Raw genomic sequence first — 22435 nt, forward strand, 5'->3', positions numbered from 1 at the left:
GAGAGTGTGGTGGTTGTGAAACACGCGTTATTCACATGAATTCTCACAGTTTCAGAGGAATCTAAAGGCATTCCATGATCAGAGGTCCTCTTCCCCCCCTGTGCTGGAGAAACTCAGCCGCCTCAGAATCCATCCACCCATGTTGAGACCGCTGGAGAAAGGGAGGACAAGGCGGAGAAAGAGGAGGACGAGCAAGAGAAGAAAGGGAGGGAGGTTTGCTTGGATCTGATCCACAGAAGAAAAAGGGTTGGGAGTCTTGTGGGGAAAAGCCCTGCCTCCGTCACGTTCCCCCCTCCACACACACACACATACACACACACACTGGGCACTGGTCAGGTGTGGCTATGTGGTGGGCTTGTCGGGCTTGCTGACAGGTTTACCTCCGTTCATCACCGCCGGCTCACTTGTGCTTTTACTGGGAGGTACTGCCGCCTTGGTTACTGTCTCTCCAACATCATGCAACGATGGCTCTCTGTACATGGCGACTGTAGGAGCAGAAAACAAGGGAATAAAGCAGAGAGACAAGTGAACAAAATGTTAGCAGGAACTTTTTCCATATACTTTTTCTGTTCACCTGTCTAAATTCCTTTTTCAAAAGTTTGAATGCAGATAATAATCCCTTAAAACCTGCACTGAAGACATCCTGCAACCTACAGGTGGAAGGGTTAGGGTTAGGGTTAGCTGATACATCTTTCAACCACAGGCTTCATACTTCCATCCCTCTTTTCCCTTCAGGGTTGATTGTGAATCTCAGCACAGGCTTTTCGACAAACAGCACAAAGTGTTTCATTATCCCCCACTTTACAGCCATTACACTACAGCTGTATTACTGTCTTGACAGGACACTTCAACTTGATTCCATGTTTAAATAATAGGAAGCAATCAGGCTGGTGGTGGCTGACGAGAGTGATGGTGGCATCTGCTGGGCTATCAACGTTTCATACTGCACTTACAAAGCTGTCTTGCCTCCTACATTGTATGCTAAAAGCTCAAAAATAATGACTTAGCACACAAATACAATAATATGTCAAACTCAATTAACATAGTGCTACCATTACTTAGGGTGTACATCTGTCTTATCATGTAATAGGTGTAGTCATGCTTTTTACTCATTTGCAACCCCAAATATCCAGATATATGAATGTTTCCAACCCATAGCTTAGATAATGATCACACTAATTTACAGTAACAGGAAGACTGTACAATAGTAGGGTCTTTTGCAATATTAACAGCTCAAAGACTGCTTCAGGCAATAGTATGTGTAGAGAAAATGTAGAAGAAATGCAAATTAGCTGCTGATTATGCCCCTCGAGTCTCTCTGAGAACAAAACAGAAAATAAGTGTTTATGCTTAAAAAATGTGTTTTTATATTGCAATTTTCTTGTATTTTAGTTTATTCCCAACTGAACTGCTCACCCAAACTTTGAGTCATTAAAAAAATCACTTACTGCTTGTTTAAACTGACCCTGCAGAAACCCTTAGTTTTGTTTGCCCAAAATGTGAGATCTCCATCTTGAGACCTTTGCCACCACAATATGATTGATATACAACTTTAAGAGGTGTACACCTCATAACATCAACACATGAAATTGAAACTAAGAAATTTTTATTTTGTGACTTGGGTGACTCTGGCAATAATCTTTGTTCTTATTATTGTCAACACATTTCAAAACTGTGTTAGTGCCCAACTTCCCTTTGACATTCAAACCTAAGCCCATTGGTTTCTCATGGTATCATTAAATATGAATAGTTAATACATTAATACTTTCATGTTTAAAAAAGGCTAAATACATTTCTAAAACAGCTGGGCACTATAGTTTTTCACAAATATTACTCAAACAGGAGTACATAGTGCATTTACTAGGGACTATTTTCTGTGGTGAATTAATCTACATTTGATGGTCCAGTGAGTATTTATGGCAGAAAGATGGCACAATACAGTGCCCATGTTTATAATGGTGAAGGAACACGTCACCCAGTTCAACCCTCTGGCTCACTGATGTGTTTTCTAATAGCTTTTGGACAACAATGGAGGTCAAAGGCACAGAAGAATGTATCAAGCTTTGGGTACAAGAAACAATAATTGACAGTGAGATCAATTCATTGTTGGTTTTGGCAAGAAGAAAAATGATGAATTATGAATTATTCAAAAAAGAATTAGCTATGCCTGCCATGTTAGAACTAAATTCTTACAATAGTGCAGTCTGAAAAATGTTATTAGATCTGATTTGAGTGTTTGTTGCGTACCTTCTAATGGCTTGGGCAGGAAGTGAGCAGCTGGTTTTGTTTTTTTCACTCGGTTCCCCTTCATGGCTTGGCCTTCTTTATTGAGCCCGAGGAACCAAGCTCTCCCCGACTCCTGTTGTCTGTACAACATGGACGAGTAGATCACATAGTAGTTCTCAAACACCGACTCTTTGAACTTGCACTCTGCTGTAAAGAGTTCCTGTAAAGACAAACACACAGACCAGACAGATTGAGAGGACAAGGTATTGTTAATAAAAAACACTACACAGCCTGTTACATGTATATATATATATATATGGACACAAGTTAATCATTCATGCTTCATATTGTGTAAGAATAAAATAGATGTCAAATTAATTATTTATATTTGAACTAATACAGAGGTCACCAAGACAAATGCCATCTTTATTTTACACTCACAATATATAGAATAATGTTATGGCAGACATAGAAACTGCCTCGCCAGGTGAAATGGACTTCATACTTCTACCTGTCATGAAAAGGATGAGTGCTGCAGAGTCTATTTCGCTCTAATCATGTCTGATTCAAGTCGAGCCTAATGACCTGCTCTGATGAAATGCAACTCTCATTCTCTCCTTGGCCTTCACCTTGACATCAGATGTAAGAGCACTCGTTTAGTCAATTAGCTCATGTTCCCAGCAGAAAGTATATATTGTTAGGCACTGACCCTCACACCTCAACACTGGAAAAAAAATCAGCACTTATTTCCCACAGAAGTCCAACCAGACACTCCTGGCTTATGCTAGGATTTTCATTTTTTAAATTGGTAAAACCCAAAGGGGATCCTTCTATTAGCAATGTGTCTATGACTGCCTTCTGAACTTTATATGAATAATGATAGAGCTAATCAAGTGACTCCTCTATCCTCCATCCACACCTCAATCTGGCAATGACGAATGAATGCCGAGGCACCACATCTCTCTCTGCTGTTGCCCATTCATCTCCAACCAGAAGGGTAATAAAAAGCGTTTCCACATTGTCCGCCCTGCCAGGCTAAAAATAAAGGCATTCATCGTGGTGTATTAATCAAAGCGCACTCATCACAATGGAGTTTCACCACATCTGTTGTGAGCAATCCACAGTGAGCCGGCTCATAGAACTACTGGTAGTTTACAAAGGAAATGGATATACCCTGTATCAGTGGTTTCCAATGTCAGGGTCTATGATCCTTCAGGAGATTCTTGAAGGACCTAAGATAAGTAGCAGTTTGATTTCTTTGCTAGAATTAATCAAAATGGAGATGAGTAGGATGGTTTTGTTTGTAACTAGTGATATATTTCATCATATTTACCATATATAGGGATCTTTGCAGTTACAGGTGTGGTTAAAATGAATTCTCCTTTTCTCAGTTTTACCCGCAATGTCAGATCTCAGTATGCAAATTAGCTAGACGTGGCTGGTGGACTTGTCAACAGAAATTTGTAGCTTTTGCCGGGTTTGCTTTAGTTGGCAGGAAGAGATGAATCTTGGTGACCTTTCAACTCTCTGGGATGATTTTTTCCCTAATGAATGTGGTCACGCTGCACAGATCGCATTCACACCAATTGAGATCCAATCACAATGCAAGCCTGACCACCTCCAAATATGGTCTGGCCTATCCAATCGTATTCCAATCACAATGTATTCTGAGTGCATTTACAACCTGCATTAACATATTTCCCTTACCCAGATAACACATCCAGATACTGATTGTATTTTATTGCCAGGTGTAAATGGGGTGTAGGATTCATCCTCTGGGAGCCATAAATATCTGTACGAACTTTCACAGCGATCCACCCAGTAGTTAATATATCTCAGGCTGCACCAAAAAGGTGAACTGACCGACCAATATCTCAAGAGCCCTGCCACCAATATGGCAAAAACAAAAACATCTCATCATTTTAACACTCAATAACTCTTTTCTTCTCCAGCTCTTAGCAATATTTCCATTTATCATCAGCCTTTCCTTTTATAGTTACTATGGTGAAGCTCTCTCTTTGTAAATCACAGTATATTATTCATGGACTAAATGTTCAGTTTAGAACACAGGACACACCATGCCATGATTATGGTGTAATTAGCCCTTTGGTAAATTACTCCTGTCAGAGCTTATCCTCCAGACAGTATTCAGCTGAAAGCAGAGCTGAGCAGGAAGGAGCGGAGGGACACTTGGGATGACCATAATGATCCCAAGAAGCACTAGGTTACATTTTGAGTGTCCTCTCTACCCTTGATTGACGACTCATGGGTATTTCTAAGCAGAAGGCACAAAAACGCATGATGCACGACATCAGCACCAACTGAGATGTCAAAAAAAAAAAAAAAAATGGGTAGGAGGTGCTGCAATTACAGAGATACGCAATCACAGCTGTCAGTGCAGGCATTGAGAGGTCAGAGTTGTGATCCGTTATGCGAGATATGTGTCAGGAAATCCTACATTCGGACTTTGGTCTGTCTGGCCAGCAATTACGTTACACAAGGGAGTTAACTTTAGGTTATTCTAGTGGCAAATGCAGGGATTAGGATCATAACTATTAATGCTGCCTCTATACCAGACCTTGCTGAGCATAGCAATCCATTGATAGACAGACACATTGCAGGCTGAAGCAATAAAAATTCAGCCTTATAAGATAAAACCCCAAGCACGAAGCTCTCTCTGGCAGGTTTAATATCAAATAAATAAACATTCCCTCTGGACGATGCCCAGGCCCGACCCCACTGTTATTCATCTTGTCATGCACATTGGGATTTATTGTGTCGGCGGCAAGCCACAGTTTATCAAATGGCTGCTTATTATGTCCAAGTTGTCGCAAAGAGAGGACTGTGTCCTGTCTGCCAGGACAGGACAGACAGGTGACAGAATAGAATATATTACACACTCTCCACTGCAAATTCAACTTAATAGATTCCCGCAATATACAAAAGAGGCCTTACTCAAGAAAGGACTGTGATTTATATTTAAAATGCACTCACTTGGATAATCTCTAGCCAACAACAGGGAACAAATGTCTTCATTGTGCCGCTTCATTTGTTAAACCAAATAAACTTTGTCCTCTGAAAGAATGCTTAAACATGTTCTGCACATGCTGAAGCCCTGTTGCTGAGCCGATTAGAAGGCAAACACTTTTACCTTCATGGTTCCCTGAGCTGCTTCAATTAGGTAATTAATTCTACTTTCTTTTCGTCAGGTGAGCTACACTGCAGATTGGTTGGCTGCTGTAATTAGACAGATCATTTCCATGCCGGTCCAGGTTTAGCCAAGCACTGATTACGTATGCGGCACCTACAAAACAGCCTGGAGTTTAAGTAATCAGACAAGCTGGTGCCAAGGCCATAATAGTGGCTAATCAAATGCCTTCACGTAGATGCACAAAAAGTCTGTCTTTGTTTACCGAGGCAGAGCAAGTGGAGGTGGTTTGTTTATGGAATGATGTTTGATGCTCAACAAAAAAATGTGGCCCTGTCATTCACCATAATCAGTTTGACTTGAAGATCAGAGCAGTCAAGGCAGCTGACTTAAGCTGTGATGTTTGTTGCATTTTAAGTATGTCAAACGTCAATAACAAGCTTAATGCTGTTATCTCATTCTTCCTCTGTGTGAAAGAGTCTTCCCTTTCCTCATAGCTCATTGTATGCAGTCAATAATTCTTCACACAGAAATTGTTGCTAATCTTAGACAATCATTTATTTGACTATAAAGCAAGTGGACTGCCAAATATGACTGCCTTATATTATTGTTGTACATCTTATTGAACTGTGATTGTGCAACAGTGTCATGTTGAAACAAGACAGGGCCTTCCCCAAACTGTTGCCCCACATATATACTGTACTATTATTAGCATTAAAGCTGCACCAATCAATACTTTTACACAACAATCAAATGACTGCATGTAATGTGAAAGGGGTCACTCAGAATGTCAAAACCACAGTCCTCACAGTTGCCCTCAGCTGTAGCAAGCTTTTTAGCCTTTTTTATAAGCCCCTAACTTTATTGTTTCGGTTTTGGTCCACTCCCGCTGGCCTCCAGATTAATCATAAAAATACTCAATATCTCCAAGATGTGTATATATTGGTTACATTTGCCATAACAACATAATAAGGTGATAATATATCAATGATTTGTTTACAGCTTGCACCGCTCCCCCCAAATGGCCAAAAAAGTGATTGCTGGTTAAGTTTAAGAAAATGATGTGAAACACTCTTACACCAAAGTACGCAAAAAGATTATAGATTGGTGAAAACTGAGCTGTCTACACACTTTTGGCCACGTGGAGCATAATGAACCACTAAATAAAGTTTTAAATGAATCTCCTCATTACCCTTTTGCTATCAATTGAATGGCAAATACAGCAGTGATAGTCTCACTCTGATTATCAGCTTGTAAATGTAATTAAGATGAAACAAGCACTGCCCTGATTGTGCTTTCTTGACAAACTTTTCCCCTGTCTGCATCGTTTTTAGTTGTTTTTTCTTTCTCTTCTTGGAGCCCAGAACATGCAAATTAGGTTTCCATGGCAACACAGATGGGCTCCAGGACAATACAGTGCTGTTGTAAGGTACCGGGCATCCCCTTCGTATCAATGTACATACAAAACAAGACAAACTGGATGGAAGCAAAATCCACTGCTGTATGCTAATGTGCTGTAACCTTCTCAACACAGAGTATTAATCTAGTAACATCCACGTGCCAATTCAGTTTTTTTCTCTCCTATATTTGTATTCTTATGGATCAAATAGTTAAAAAAAATATATCTTAATATAATTAAATACATCATGATGAAATTACCTGATAGTTATTTAACTTATGTTGTATCAATATGCATTTGTGATCATTTAAAGTCAAATCAGAGAAAAAATGTGTGACAGTATGACCTTCACATTGTGAGTTATTTGCTGTGTAATTCTAGTCAACATCAGACTAATATTTGAAAAAAAAAAGATGGGTGACATTGAAGGAGAAAAAGGGAGAAGGAGCCCGGGACACAGCACACACTTTCACACCAGTGGCAAATCAAATCATTTTTGAGGCACCAAATGGTTGATTTTCTTCCCTGTGCGATCTCCCCGCCTGGCGCTCCACATCAGTGGCTCCCTGGACTGTGATTGGCTATGCTCTGAATGGGTAGGCCATAATTGACCTTGGCCACAGACAGTGTGAGGGCTCAGCCGCGCATTATCAGCACCCAGTCACCAAGGCAAAAAGACAGGGAAAGACAGAAAACGCGAGATGAAGAGCACTTGCAAAAAAAAAAAAAAGAAAAAGAAAAAAAAAACAGATTAGACTTAAAGAGAGAAGGCTGAGTGGTTGAGGGGAAGGGGGAAATATAGGGAGGAATACAGTTTCTACAAAAATAATAACAGATTAAAAAGATTCAAATATGGACAGATGGAGAGAGTGGGAGTTTAAAATAAAACACCCTGGAAAAGAATGAGTAGACATTAAAAGACAAGAGCACAAACAGACTCAGCCTAAAACAAACATGCTTTGGAAAATTCACAAAACATGTCGTGATCGCCGAGCATGATCGCCTAAAAGTAGGTGAGAGGAGGCTAATACAGGAGGGGGGGGGGGGTGCACAGTAATATGCGGAGTGACTGTTCACTACCCCACTGTGAAAACGAAGAAATTGTTTATTAATGCTGCCGGCATAAAACCTATTAATTCATGGAAAAAGGTCAACCCCCAGAAAGCTGAGCTGCATTCACAATGCTAAGACACTCTCATATGTATAAGAGTCACGTCGTTACTGTGTGCAGACAGTGGGGGCTTTGGCAGACCTGTCTGATTATCAAACCCAGAGGAGGAAGAGGAGACGGGGGCCGAATGAGGAGAGTCACCGGTAAACAGCTGGATGAATTGTGTACACAGATGTACAGTACAGTTTTTTTTCTGTAATGATTTGATACACATTATATAACTGGAAGCATTTATGTTCATAATATGGACAGATTATAACAGAAAAAAATGAAATACATGTGAAAGTAATCACAGGTTCAGTACATGACAATAACTGAAAGGCCACTTCCTATCAGACACTTACTCAAAGGCTATTCAGCATGACAGTGACGCATTTGAGTATATACATATATATATATATATATTTAGAAAGAGAAAGAGAGTATACAGATTCAAGTCAGAATAAAGAGCAGAGGACAGAAGGATCAAGGCTACTTCCTGTCTGAGCCTCAAAGTCACAACGTCAAAGGAATATTTCTTGACTTTGCTCTTTGTCTTCACAGCTCTATGGGTCTGCACACAGCACCCATATGTGCACGCTGTCATTCTTAAAGTAAAGTTATGATTGAATGGTTTTCCCATCAATATTTCCATTTTATGCAACTGTGTACTATCTACTGTAATTGTTTTTACTAATCTACTAATTTCTACTTCTATGTGTCTGTCAGCTGGTTACTGGTTAGTTTGCTGTTTACATGCAAAATATATGATGAACAAATGAAATATGATGCATTGTAATAGATTAAAGAATCCAGCATTATACATATTATATAAACAAATTACAATTAGCTCCAAAGTATACTTTTCATGCATGATTTTTACTTTTACATTTTTTTATAGTTTGGTATTAATGTGTATAGTGTGGTGCTAGAGGAAAAATCAGAGGATTACTAAAGTCAGTAGGATTCTCACCTCTGGAGACCATGAATGTGTGTACAACATGTCAATGCATCTAATATTTGACATATTTCAGTCTGGACCAAAATGTTGACTCAGAAAACTCAAATGTAACAAAAGATGGTATTTTTAATAAAACTATTGTTATACCTTTGTACTCTGTAGATATGCCTTCATTCATTAAAGCAGACAGATAGAAACCTTTGCAGCCATGTAATTATCAGTCTGCACTCAAAACCCTTAATGCCAATTTACTGAGTGACATATGAAAACCATTCCTAACAGATCATTTACATTCAGTCATCTTAACATGTTGTAATACTTCCTTTTTGAAACCGAGTGAGCATTAAAGGGTCTATTCACTACACTGTATTTCTTTTTTCTGAAAGGATGACAAAAGGCTCTGACACCTTTAAGGGGTTTGGCCACTAGAAGCACTTAAGTGTTCAATAAAAGTTTCCCTGAAGGCAGACACCCTTTAACACTGACCCCAAAGAGCTCCCCTGGCTCATTGTACACACACATACACACACGCATGCACGCACTCCACATGCTTTTGCAAAGAAGTGTTGCTATTCTCAGAGGGAGAGATGAATCTGTGGCATGCAATGTCACATAAAGATTTAAGTAAGGATCCAGATTTTTAAAAATGTGATAAATGATAAAAACCCTTTTATGTGACGGTTACTTCTGACCAAATAAGAGATGATTCACTGTAGTTTCAAATAGGATTTTTGGCAACTAGCTAATGTTCAAATGTTGATATGTATGATACAGACATTACACTCAAGGTTCACTGTGGTCATCAGAGACAACCACACACTGCCAAAAGCCTGGCCTCCAAACTGTTAAAAGTCTTAAAACTTAGAAATAACTCATTGAATACCACAGTGAAGTCTGCAAGGGAAAAATGTTTTGCTCATTATAAATAAAAAGAGAGCCGGTTGGTGATCAAACACACAAACAAAGCGAAAGCACCCACGCCTAAATCAGCAGGGCTTCAAGTACTTCTCAGTGTGTCTGTATCATGTGTGTGTGTGTGTGTTTGTCCTTCTGCTGCTGTTGATCAGTAAATTGATGCCAGATTGGTGTCAAGGCAGCCAAATTTTTTGCTAGACTGGTTAGCCATCTCTACTCAGGCAAGCCAATAGTGCAAAATGCAAAATGTGTGTATGAATACTGAAATAAAAATGCAAGAGGTGTCTGCAGGTATAGAGTTATTTATTTTCTCCCTCTCTCTTTCTGTGCATGTGTATGTGTGTGTGTGTGTGTGTGTGTGTGTGTGTGTGCGTCTCTGTCTCTGCTCTGTTTGTGTTGTTTACACCCTCAGGAACAGTGTCCCAGTTTTCTTTTAAAAAGGAAGTCTATGTCCTCTCCTTGTAGATTTTCTTGTCGGTGACTCTAACTTGTGCTACTTTGCACTTAAAACATTAAACTCATCTGAGCCCTCATATGGAGTGAGTGTTCATATTTACTGTATAAATAAATTGCAGCATCTGAGGAAGGAGAAACTCTCATCCCTTTTGTTGTCGATGTTATTGATGCTGCTGCTGCTGCTGTTTTGGAGCTCACACAGCTTTCACTGTTGCTTTTGTTAGCACTGTTGCAGTTTATCTGAACAATTTATTACAGGTGAGGGGCTCAAGTAGTTGTTGATCAAAAGAAAACAACACAAAGTATAGCAGACCATAAGCAAAAGTATTGGCAAACTTAAAATGTTGATACTGATGATGGCACTAGATATATCCAATTTAATCTCAATCTATCCTGTAGTTGTGAGATGCTGAAAACCATAAATATCAACCTCTCAGTGGCTCTAGCCTTTTCACTGAAGGGTTGTAAATGGTCCCTGCTTTCAAATATAACCTTGTATCTCATCACAGGATCATCTGATGGCCCAGGAACGTTGTCCTCTCCTCATCAATGAAATAATTCTTTCATAGCTATTTTTATAGTTAAAGCACTCTGCCTATTGTGCTCATATAAGCAAGAGCAGAACTTTACTTGCAGCAGCGTTTTAGCACTATAACTCCAAATAAATCTCTTGTCTGGTTGAAGGATAAATGGTAATGGTAAATATGGCAGGGATTGGGATTATGATTGATGAATTATGAACAGATTATGATTTCCCTTCTGTCATGGAATAAAGAAAATCAAAAAATGATTAAAATTATCTATGTGACTATTGGGTATTCGTACCAATAATGTTAAATTGGTTAAATCACTGTAGCCTTAGAATAGCTGAAAGATCTGTAGCTGAATTACATCTGGATTATCTAATTACAGTTTTAGAAATGAATATACTGTCATTTCCAATGTATTACACACCTGACTGGTAAACTGGTATCCCAGGGCTACATCATCATACAAAATGTTTATCTCAGGACAACAAACAACTTAGCAAATTCGGGACGTGCTGCTGCAGCGCTCCAACACAGAAGGTAACTTTAAATTATGCAAACATTTGGTGTTTTGGAAGGCCTCTTCAGAATTCATCCACCATGTAACCTCATCTGAAACCTTCGAATATTTCATTGGTTTTGAAGGTTTTAGCACATTTACTACAAATCAAGTATTCTGATGTATCATTTTGAGAACCATGCTGGTGTGTTTAAGAAATGTAGTCTGCTGCTCTAGTCATTCATTAGTCATTCATTTTTGTGTAATGTCTTCTACTGGGATTTTGAAACTGGATAGAGACGTGTACTCCATCGTCAATGTTATATTCTTTTCTGGAGGCAATGCTATGAAGACTTTTCAAATCAAGCTGCATTTAAGCTAACACAAGCACAAAAAGTCAGTGAGGAAAAACTCTTAAAAAATATTAAAATCTATTACAGCATGCGCTGAAAACCAGTCAGCATAAATTTGAAGTATACATGATGACTTGTAATTAACTATTTTTCCTTAATGTCAAAAAAAATCTTGTGCAGAACCAAACCAACAGTGTGTTCATCCAACTTACAAGTATTGTGTGTTTGTGTGTGTGTGCATTGAAGCCACAAGTGATCAGTGTTACTACCCTTTGGAACGGCTTCTACACAAGCTGTCATACTTGAAATCTTCCTAACAAAGAAACATGTCATCTAGTGCACCGGTGAGGCTCATTGAAGTGTTTTTAATAATGTCTGGACAGATAACAGATACATCAGGCTTTGGATACACACACACACACACACACACACACACACACACACACACACACACAAAATACTTCTAAGTAGGGTGAGCTCCTTCTCGTTCTGGGTCTCCACATGAGATTGGTTGACAATAAGAAAAATATAGAAAATCGCCAGCCTTATCTTTTAATGCACAACTCCATAAACCCTTCACTCTGGATAATCAGCACATTATATTTTGTCTTATAAACAGTATTATTATGGGAGACCACAACTGCATGTGTGTATGCCCTGACTTAGTGTGCCAAGTTTATACACAAATTGAGCCCTGAAGATTACATCTATCTGTGTTCCTCAGAGGCATGCCAGAGGTTGTCATGGATGATAATATTATGAAATGGACAAAAGAGGTAGAGGTTGTATTGCAGTGTATAATCTGAATGTCAGAGTATTATGTAAATAGATGTATCTATAACTGCTGGCATCGTGAACGTTCAACCTGGTTATATCACACAGTTACTACCACGTAACAGATGTATATGAAGCCAGATGTTGATAGTGATGTGCAGCAAACCTGTGACCTCAACACCTGGATTAAGGTTGAATTTTCTTCAGAGTGCCTGCTTTAATTTATAATATGATTGAGGGATTTGCTTTCCCTTTGGAATTTTTCAAATTTGACTGTAGTGGGGCCATTTCACAGTGTCCATCTCTCCTGAAACCTTGTTGACAAGCAGCCAGAGCACTCAGCCTAAGCGTCTGTGCATAAGGGGAAGACGGTAGAGGATTCCCCAACAGTCTGTGTCTCTCTGAGGATAAAAATGTGGCATGGCTACAGCTAGAAGGGTGAGTGATTCAACCAGTCAGCCAGAAAAGATCCACAACACCAACTGGTCTGCCCAGTAGCTGTTTCAATCACAAGCCAAATCCTGCAAATCTGAATATCAGTGAGTTTGTTCTTGTTGATGAAATGCCACACACTGAATTTAAACAAAAATGAAATCCAAAGATACAAAGATTCTCACTAAAGTTGCTGATAATATGTCGTAGCATCGCCATGCATGAGAAGAACAACAAGCTGAAGCTCTTCATCAGCAGCCTCAATGAAGAATTCATGGTGACCTGTACTAGGGAGGTGCTGTACCCAGAGTCCTGCAACCCAATAGTCTCCAGAGATCAGGATGTGACAGGTAGACTTAAGAGGCAGGATGTTGCTGAGTTGCGGCTAAGGCACAGTGTGTTAGTGAGCACAGTGTCTCATGGAGGGGCTGGCCTGTAGGTATCAGCAGAACACCTCACTATGACAGGGTGATGGAAGCCAATTTCCTTCAGACAGCAACAGTGCAACTACTGTAACTTGAACTCAAAGATCAACTTGGATCTGTATTGAAGCTTTCCTTGGTTCTTTCTCAACAATTCAAGCAATCTTTCTTTTCAATGTCAGGCCAATTTTCCTCTGGCTACCACATCCAGAGATGGCTACAGTTTCATGGGCCTTAAACTTCTCAATAATATTGGCAAGAATGGTCATAGAAACATCAAGCACTTTAGAAATGGTCTTCTAACCTTTACATTGTCCATGCTTGGCTATTACTTTTTTCTAATGTCTTCAGACTTCTCTCTAGTTTTCCTTCTGTTTTTCCATGTTCAATGTGATACAAACAGTAGCAGAGTGGTTATTTTCTCCTTGTAAATTGGCTGCATGAGTGAATATACTATGTCATATTAATTAAAACACAATAGTCTGCTTAAAGTATAACTACAAATCAATTATTTCTTACAATGTCTAAAGGGTAGTAACAATTTTGTCCAGGCCATGTTTTAATGTATTTGAAGGATGAGCATGAGTCCAATTATTTTTGTGTTGTTTCACTGCAAACCAAACACAGACATACATTTATAATAACACATCTTTAAATATCAACACTGTTTAGGGCAAATAGTGCATTAGTTCATTAAAATGCAAGGGTACCAGTCATTTTGTATATTCGAGCCATCCAATTCTGGTGTTTTCAAAACCTTTGACCAAAACTATAGTCAGTTCCTTTTGCCTTTGTAAGCATCTTTTAATCGCTGTGATGCAATTCAAATTCAAATTTGTACCCCTTAATCTCAACATCATAACTCTGTCAAACCAGAATGCACAGCCACGTACACACTGTAAAAATCACTGGATTTGATAAGATTAAACATCAGTAAATCCATCTTTTGTAATCACAGAAAAAAAGTATAACTTGAGGTTTTAGGTAATAATCATCTATCACTTTTTCTCCATTAAAGTTAACCCTGTCAATCTTTTTAGAGCTGTGTGCAAACCAGAAGTGTCAACAAGCAAACAGCATTTTATTCTGCAAAAGAGATTCACAATAAATTCATGTTCCCCAAAAACATTTACAATTTAAAGTAATTTGACATTACTAATGACCTATCGATGTGGTTCTTATGCCCCTGTGACCCTGACAATGTCCCCTAACCATTCATACATTGATCTTTGTGCTGCATTGAAAACCTCTTGACATATAGACAAAGAAAATCTTCTTCTCCACAGCACGTCTCCCAGAGCATGCACTGTACAGCACTGCTCACATGCAAAATGATGCATTTCTTAAAAGCCTACACTTGTTCTGAAAAGCACCTCGCTGACATATACAGTGACTATGCCATAAGTCTATAAATGAAGGAAATTGAAAACACCCTATAGGGTTCAAAAGGTTAATACAAGAGGAACGTTCATGTATTCAACAGCAGCTAAACTTCCTTTTCTTGTGAGCCGTATATGTATGTGCATTTTTCTAGTATGTGGGTGTATCACACTATTACTTCCTCTGACCTGCTGACTTCTGCAGTGAAGCTGTGGTGTGAGTACTGGAACCACAGGATCGTAGACTTGTATGGGTCAAAGTTATTCTTAGATACTATTGTGAATGCAATCTCAGTCTGCTTGACCTCATAATGATTATTTACAATTTTACATGAGCTATGACACTAATGAATAATACAAATCTAGGATGATGTATTTACTATTTAACACAATATACACACTGAACTTGAAGTTTCCAGTGTTCCTGCTGTAGCTGTTGTGTTGACTGGACTTGGACAAAGAGGATAGTGGCTTAGCTCTGATTTAAGGGAATGAATTTTCATGATTTACAATCTTCCTGTAAGAGCTCTCACTGTATTGATTTTAAAAACACCGGGGGTGAAGCTTGATAAAATGTTACTTTCATTTCATGGGTGGAACAGAAAAGGGAAGAGGGATTCTTGTGGAGGAAGAGAAAAGACTGCGGCTACTACACCTGCAGGCAAGCTGAACACCAAGAGCTTTCCTGTCATAGCAAAAGAACCTCCAACCCTCTTACACACACACACACACAGGCACACACACAGGCACACACACACCTTCACTTTGATCCAAGTAACTCAGAACAGCTTGAACAAAATTTGAACCTGCAACCTCGCAGGGAAGACACAAAAGTCCTTCTGAGGTTTAAACCTATGAATTTCTTGAGCCTTAAGCATTTCTTAAGAATTTCTCTTTTTGAACGGTTGCACGCTAAAGAGCATCAAGGGTGAATCAAAATCAGAGCACACCATTACCATTGCTACTTTCCTGAGAAATGCTAGACTAAAGTATTTCTCACAGACTTTTTATACCAAACAACTGGAAATGTGATGACTTAGACCTGTGTCAGTATATTTAAATGCATACAGATGCATTGTTAGAATAAAGTAAAGAGTAAATGAAAATAATGAACTTTTCCATCACTGCAAGCTTAACCGGACATAAAGCCTAAACCATGATAAATAGCTAACTGGACTGCTAAAGAGAAACCCTAACATTACACATTAGAGTCTTTCGGGAGCACCACTAAACATATGAAATAAATTTAGACGTTTCCAATTTCAGAGGGAGCAACATTTGATGCATTTCCTCAAGTGATGTCACTCGAGGCAGTGTTGGTTGAGTTACAACTACAACTTTAAAGATATCATATCATATCAAAACATATCTGGGATTGTAGTGTTAGAGAGAACTGAGGTAACCACACCTCCATAGCCTCCTCATATCTGCTTGAGGCTTAATGCTGCACTAGCATTTGCTAATAGCATCACGCGCCCAAATCTATGACCAAACTGTTAGTGGTCAAACTGCTTTGTAGGTAATGTAGGCATCAGGCTTTGACAAGGAAGACGAAGGTATGGAAAAGTGTCCATGAGTCAGTGTTACAGGAGCACAATGTGAAATGAGTGGAGTACCCCTTTAAATGCATCATCTGGCGTGAGTTTGCAAGTGATACACATACTGTTAGTGTTTAGATACTGAGCTCCGGAGGACTACTTGTTGCTTTACAAGCCCTCAGACGGCTGCTGCTCATTTGCGGATTACACTGCTCTTGAGGCAACAAGCACAAGTGTGCCATTTGTATTTGCATGGTGCTTGACATTTACACAATGGGAAAGCAATTAGGACAGAACTAGGGTCATTAATACAGTGAACAGGCTAGACGTGTTTGCTCTGATAGCTACTGCAATGTGTAATCCATGCCATATGAATTTCGACATACAAAAACAAAAAGGAAATGACAATAAATTAAAGCAAAATCAAGAAATCTTAATCTTAAAAGTTCCTTGCACTTACTCTTCTTCTTCTGTTTCTCTTTTATTTCTGCTGCTCAGTGGTGTAAACACACACTTACACAATAAAAATGTGTCTCTGTTTATCACCAGCAGCCTGAATCTAAGCAGTATAAAGGCCCCATTCTTTGAACATGCATGTTTCAAGCTGTTTCAAAAGAATACAAGACTATAACAGAGGCTCAACTGCTGGGTGAGAATAAAAAGTGCTGTTTGCTTTTGTCAATTCAAGCTAAAAGAAGCAGTTAAGATCTGAGGTAAAATAAAAAAATAACTAAAACTATTAAAAAATCAAATATAAACAGGTCATAGTCATCATGGATCAGTGGTTAATGTCAGCAAAATGTTAATGTTTTAAAGATACTGTATGTATTATATAATGTAATGTGCAAAACCTTATAAAATGTGTTTTCTAATGGAATTCCTCAGTTGGGCGGACAATATCTTTCACAAGCAAGTGATATTAAGAACAGCACTTAAACTATGCAAGCATCCTAAAGACATCACACTAAAACAAATGTGCATGGTAGTTGTGAGGTGACAGGGACATTGCTGTGGTCACTGCTTATTAGACTTACTTCCTACCAAGTCACGACTGTTCCCAAAAGTGTTTTGCAGTTGTGTCTGGTTGGCTTAGTGTGTGACAAAAAAAGAAGTTGGGGAGAAAACAGGTGACTCTACATTAAAGCTTTATAATGTATTAAATCTTACAGTATGTTATATCTGCATTTCCTGGAACTAATATCTAATGAAGGACCTTGCAGACCAATAGGGTCCTATGCATCAGAACTTTATGAAAAACACGTTCTCACTGGTACAATATTCTGGGTGTATTTAAGAGTGTATGTTGTATTTTATATATCTAATTTATTCCATGAAAACCTTTTACCACAATCCTTCTGTCTATAACACAACTTATTCATTTGATGTGCAGCTGTTTTTCTGGCAGTATCATAAGGCCTTGGGCCAATATCCACTTCAAATCAGGGACAAGGGCATCGGCTCTTGAACTACAGTTTTCATTTAGCGACTATAAAAATAACAGTGCTAAGCTTCTAATAGGATGTGCACAAAATAGCCCTGTCTTTTTTTGCAGGTTAATCATAAAAATCCAACATATTGGACATTTTATTAGGTTGTTATTTATTAGTACATGAATAGAACCACTTAGCACAAGCACTCAATAATGTGGATATCCGCATTCGATTACATGATATATTCAATTAAAAATGCTCTTGACAAACATTGTATCTTGGATTGAGTAATTCAGGCTTTTAGTGCAGTGATGAGGAAGAAAGTGGGGCTTTTAACAGGATAGGTAAGCAACCACAGCACAGCTCTTAAGAATAGATTAGGACTCCCTTATGGAAATGATCCATTACATTTTCTTTGTGCTTTCATTTAGTGGCCACAGGGACGACAAATAGTAGCACCCTGCATTCAGTACAAGGCTTGCTTATATATCTGTTCTGATTAGAAATGAAAGGCTGTTGCTGTTGTTGGGTGAATTCTTTTTGTGTTGCTCAAAATGGTGAATGCTGTTGGCAGAAGGCACAACAGACAAATGGGGGCAACAAGCAGAGGTGGTCTGCACGGTACATTGATTATATTGACCACAGCAGGGCTTCCCCTGCCAAACACACCTTGGAGTTTCCTCTCCCCTTTTCTCACCGGACTGTCCGTTTCCCAAACAGTCAATGCACTATTTGTATTCTCTCCAGTCTCCTGCTTTCTCATTGTCTGTCAGCAGCACATAATTTATAGCTATCTGTGCAGCATCCATACCATACCAACTAACCACTGTGTGTTTTTAGCCACTCCATTTTAATAGAGATGTAAGGATTATCCTAGATGGATGAGGGAGATTCAGTGTAAGCTCTAGCTGACAGATCGATAGTTGGCTGGTGGCCACCACAGTAGAAAGTCAGTCCACTCTGGCGGGAGAAATATAGCTGGTACATGATTTTATGAAGATAAAGATAAACAACTTTAGAGATACAGAATGGGGATTTCTTGATAGTTCGCGGATGCTTGTTCAGGCTCTAAGAGCAGCCATTATTTAAATTTCTATAATTGTACATTTACAGTCTTGCACAATACTGTTTACTAGAAGAAAGGACATTGTGAAGCACTGGCTCAGGGCCATTACTAAAGCAAAGCAGATAGTTAAAGCAATCAGTAAATCAGATGGCGAATGCTAAAATGGAAAAGTTTCTATGCTGGCTCTTCCAAACCTTGAGGAAACTATTTGTCATTTTGTTGAGAATTTTGCTTATTTCTTTTTTCTGATTAAATAAAATGTTTGTATTTCAAGGTTTATTTTGTGCTAAGTGTACATTCTGGTTACATACATGAGACACTGTCCAATAGTAAGCTGGAAGACATCTACAATATTTTTAAGGCTTTAAGAAACACAGGAGAACCACAACTGACAAACTGATTGACTGGTCTGCAGTCTTGGGACAAGATGTGCGAATGAGTAAAAATAACTTCTACCTAACTGAGGGAGCTCTCGGTCTGCTGAGATAACTAATCCCACCTTAATAAACACACATTAGACCTTAGGTAAATCATAAGCTTGAGTAATTGAGTGTATAAGCAAAGTAAATGTAGAAAAAAGTTATGAGGTTATAAAGAATGATCTAATGTTACTAGTCAGCTAGTCAGACACCAATCTGCAGCCTGATCGCAATGCTCCATATACAGCACATATCCACCAGGACTACTTTACAGGAACCTCACTGAAATTCATTATAACATGGGCACATGATGAAAGGGGAAGATGATACTCTAACAACGCTTACAGCAAAAAAACTGATTTGAATTTAAAAGCCTCCTACCTTCTGGTATGTACAGTACACAACTTGGCAGATTAATGGTGATGTTCTAGACTTAAGAGTGTTAAGACACTTTCTTGATCCATTATGTATTCACTGATATTCCTCCTCCAGCATATTCAGTCACTGCACTGCTGTACTACATGTTATGAATAACCAGTGACTCAGACAGCACCTGCACATATATTTCACATCACTTTAATTACCACAGATTAGCAGGGGAATAACAGAGGGATTGAGGGACAGGTGGGAAATTGATGTTAAAAGACCTTAAAGTGTTGACCTGGAAAGAAATAGAGGACATATCAGCTGTGTTGCATACTGAAGATTTATTGTTCAGAGAGGCATAATCCCCACAGGTAAAGCCTAAGGGGGAACTCCCTGTTGTGACTTTTTCTTTTCGGTAGCAAAACCCAAACCACAGTCTTTAACATTTTGCAAAGTAGGAAGGTGTCTGGCAAATAATATTCTACAAATGTGTGTAAGATTTTTATTACATGCCAGAGTGTACATCCATTAGAAAGCCATTAATAAGAGCAGTGATATTAAATGGCTGGAATAACTCTATTCTTAGCTCCTCTTGGCACTGACCAACAGTTCACCAGTTCAGCTTTGACGCCCACCTCCGACCTTGTTGTTCATTAATGCATGAAGCTGCTCCCCCTCCAGCCCTCATGACCGCCACCCCTCCTGGTACTGATACTGCATAAAAGGCAGGAGAGAGCAACATTTTGGAAATAATGAGGCCTACCCCCACCTCAGCTCTGAGCCTGACACTCCTTCGGATGGGAAATCATCTGAGTAATTACTACAGGTACCACAGATTTGGAATGTGAAAATATTATGGTTCTCTGTTGTTTTTGCTATGTTTTTATGTAAGTCTGAGGATTTGTTCAAGTGCTTCAAGACATCAGCATGTACTTTTTAGAAGCATGGTTTATGCCAAATAACATTGAAGTGTGTTAATCTCTAAATGATGATGCGAGACAGGCAGAAGTTTTCTTTCAAATTCATTTTAGGCGCCACTTTTCCAAGCTAGAACTTCCAATCTAGTGGTGCCTCTATTTCACATGTGTTAGAAATCTACAATCACAACATTATTGTCTGACCTGTCACTTGTACGTTATTGCTCATCATTCAGTCTAATGTGGTATGTCAAGGAGATGGATAATGAATCTCTTTCCCTGCAGAAATAGTCCTTTCAAATGCAATTATACATACTGACTGACAATTTTCAAAAGTGGGGATGTCACTTTGACTGCTGTACACTTGTAAGTATTTCAAATCTAAATGCCAGAGGCTTCAAAGAACCTTAAATGCCCCTGGCTCCTACAGTACTTTCTAAGTTTATTCTGCCAATAAAACACCTATGAAACTGAGAGAGATCTTTTTCATTCAAGGCATGTCTGCAATCAACACCAATAAAACAAACATGCCATCAAACAACAAAGCCATCTGTTGGGCACTAATGCTGCATGTAGCTCAAACACACACACACACACACACAAACACACAAACACACTTGTGTGGCTCTACACTCAAGGTGTTTGTTAAGAGGTGTCACAATTCAGTTCATCTTCATTTATTTATATTTGTGCTTTCCATATGCTGCATGTAAAGAGCTTCAATAGCTTTAGTTATGTTTGGTGACTTTCTCTTTATTCCCTTACACTTAAAACCTGGTCACAACTGGTATTTGCACAACATAAAATGAAAAGCAAGATAGGTAGCACTAGGAGCTCAGTATGTATACTTGCATGGCTCGTTAACAAGTGACGGTTAGCTAACCCTGACATGCTAGCCATCTGGAAGTAGTATATCACAGTAGCTCTCTGTGCTAGTAAGTTGCCCAAAAGCTACACGTTGTTAGGTTTAATGACAGATGCCATCTAGTGGCTGTAGTAATTACAAGTTTTTTGATCATTCCTCAAACTTAACCCTGTGGTTATTATTGTGCTAGGAGTAGGTCGCCTAACTTTAAGGAAGTGGTAACTTTATCCCACACAACATGTTTCTCTGACCTTAAAAAGGTGACCCAAACCATGATCCTTACCTCAACCCAACCAAGTAGTTTTTGTGCATACACATAACCAAACCTGAACTGCATTATTGTCACATCATAAAACATCATTATTTTTTTAACAGTGATTGGTAATGGTTTCTGAAAACACAGATAAATTATGTCATCCTGGCAGTAATCTGTAAAGTTGTTTTTTTTTCTGTCAGCAGTATAAAAGATAAAGATGCAAGGGATCTGTATTGTAGACAGAGGAAATGCAAACCACAAAGTGCACACATCTCAAGACACTTGAAGATGAAAGCAAGGAAGCAAAGGGCATCCATGGGAGGGTGTCCCTAATAGGTAGAACACTTAAGAGCAGCATTTTAAAAAACAGCGTAGGAGGTTGGGAAGATGAAAACGAGCTTTCGTAGGAAAATGTCAAATATCTGAACCTGTGAGACTCCTGGCTTGAATGTTCTCAAAGCATTCTCTTAGTTTCACAATGACTCCTAAATAAGATGCTCTTTTCCAATCTTCCCTACAGATAGGCACAATGCACTTTCATTGTCATACTGATGCTAACAGAGGGAGCCCTCACATCAAGCTCCTTGGGGCTGTCATCCATTCTGAACTGGGTTCTACAGGACTGGGTTTTCAGTCTGTTGTCAAACAACTGATGACACAGCTTATTACAAGTGAAGCTAAAGCCAGTGCACTGCTCCAGATTGGCCCTCTCAAGGATTTCATTTATTAAAGGGCCACTCAAGTGATATGGCATGTCAATTTGACAATCATAAAAGGTAGCACTAACAAGTGCAGGCTCCTGATAAAGAAAGCCTGCCGTGGGAGACTCCAGTGAAGTGAGGGAATGGGGGACTAGCTCTAAAGACAATCAGCCAACCATGAAATGCCCAACCTTTACACATGAGAGATGGCAGGAGTCTGTATAAGCTGGACAGAA

General features: G+C 39.0%; 1 protein-coding gene across 2 annotated transcripts in view; it reads right to left on the reverse strand.

The window, feature by feature from the left end:
* Positions 1-342: 342 nt before the first annotated feature.
* Positions 343-22435, reverse strand: part of fgf14 (fibroblast growth factor 14) — a 101791-nt gene continuing 79698 nt past the window's right edge. For both annotated transcript variants that reach the window (XM_053328485.1, XM_053328484.1), the window contains exons 4-5: positions 2248-2446; positions 343-485 (exon numbers count right to left, since the gene is read on the reverse strand). In XM_053328485.1, coding sequence (XP_053184460.1) covers positions 343-485; positions 2248-2446 — 342 coding nt within the window. The remainder of the gene's footprint in view (positions 486-2247; positions 2447-22435) is intronic.

This window comes from Scomber japonicus, chromosome 11 (genome assembly GCF_027409825.1).
Source record: "Scomber japonicus isolate fScoJap1 chromosome 11, fScoJap1.pri, whole genome shotgun sequence".
Classification (NCBI taxonomy): Eukaryota; Metazoa; Chordata; class Actinopteri; order Scombriformes; family Scombridae; genus Scomber; species Scomber japonicus.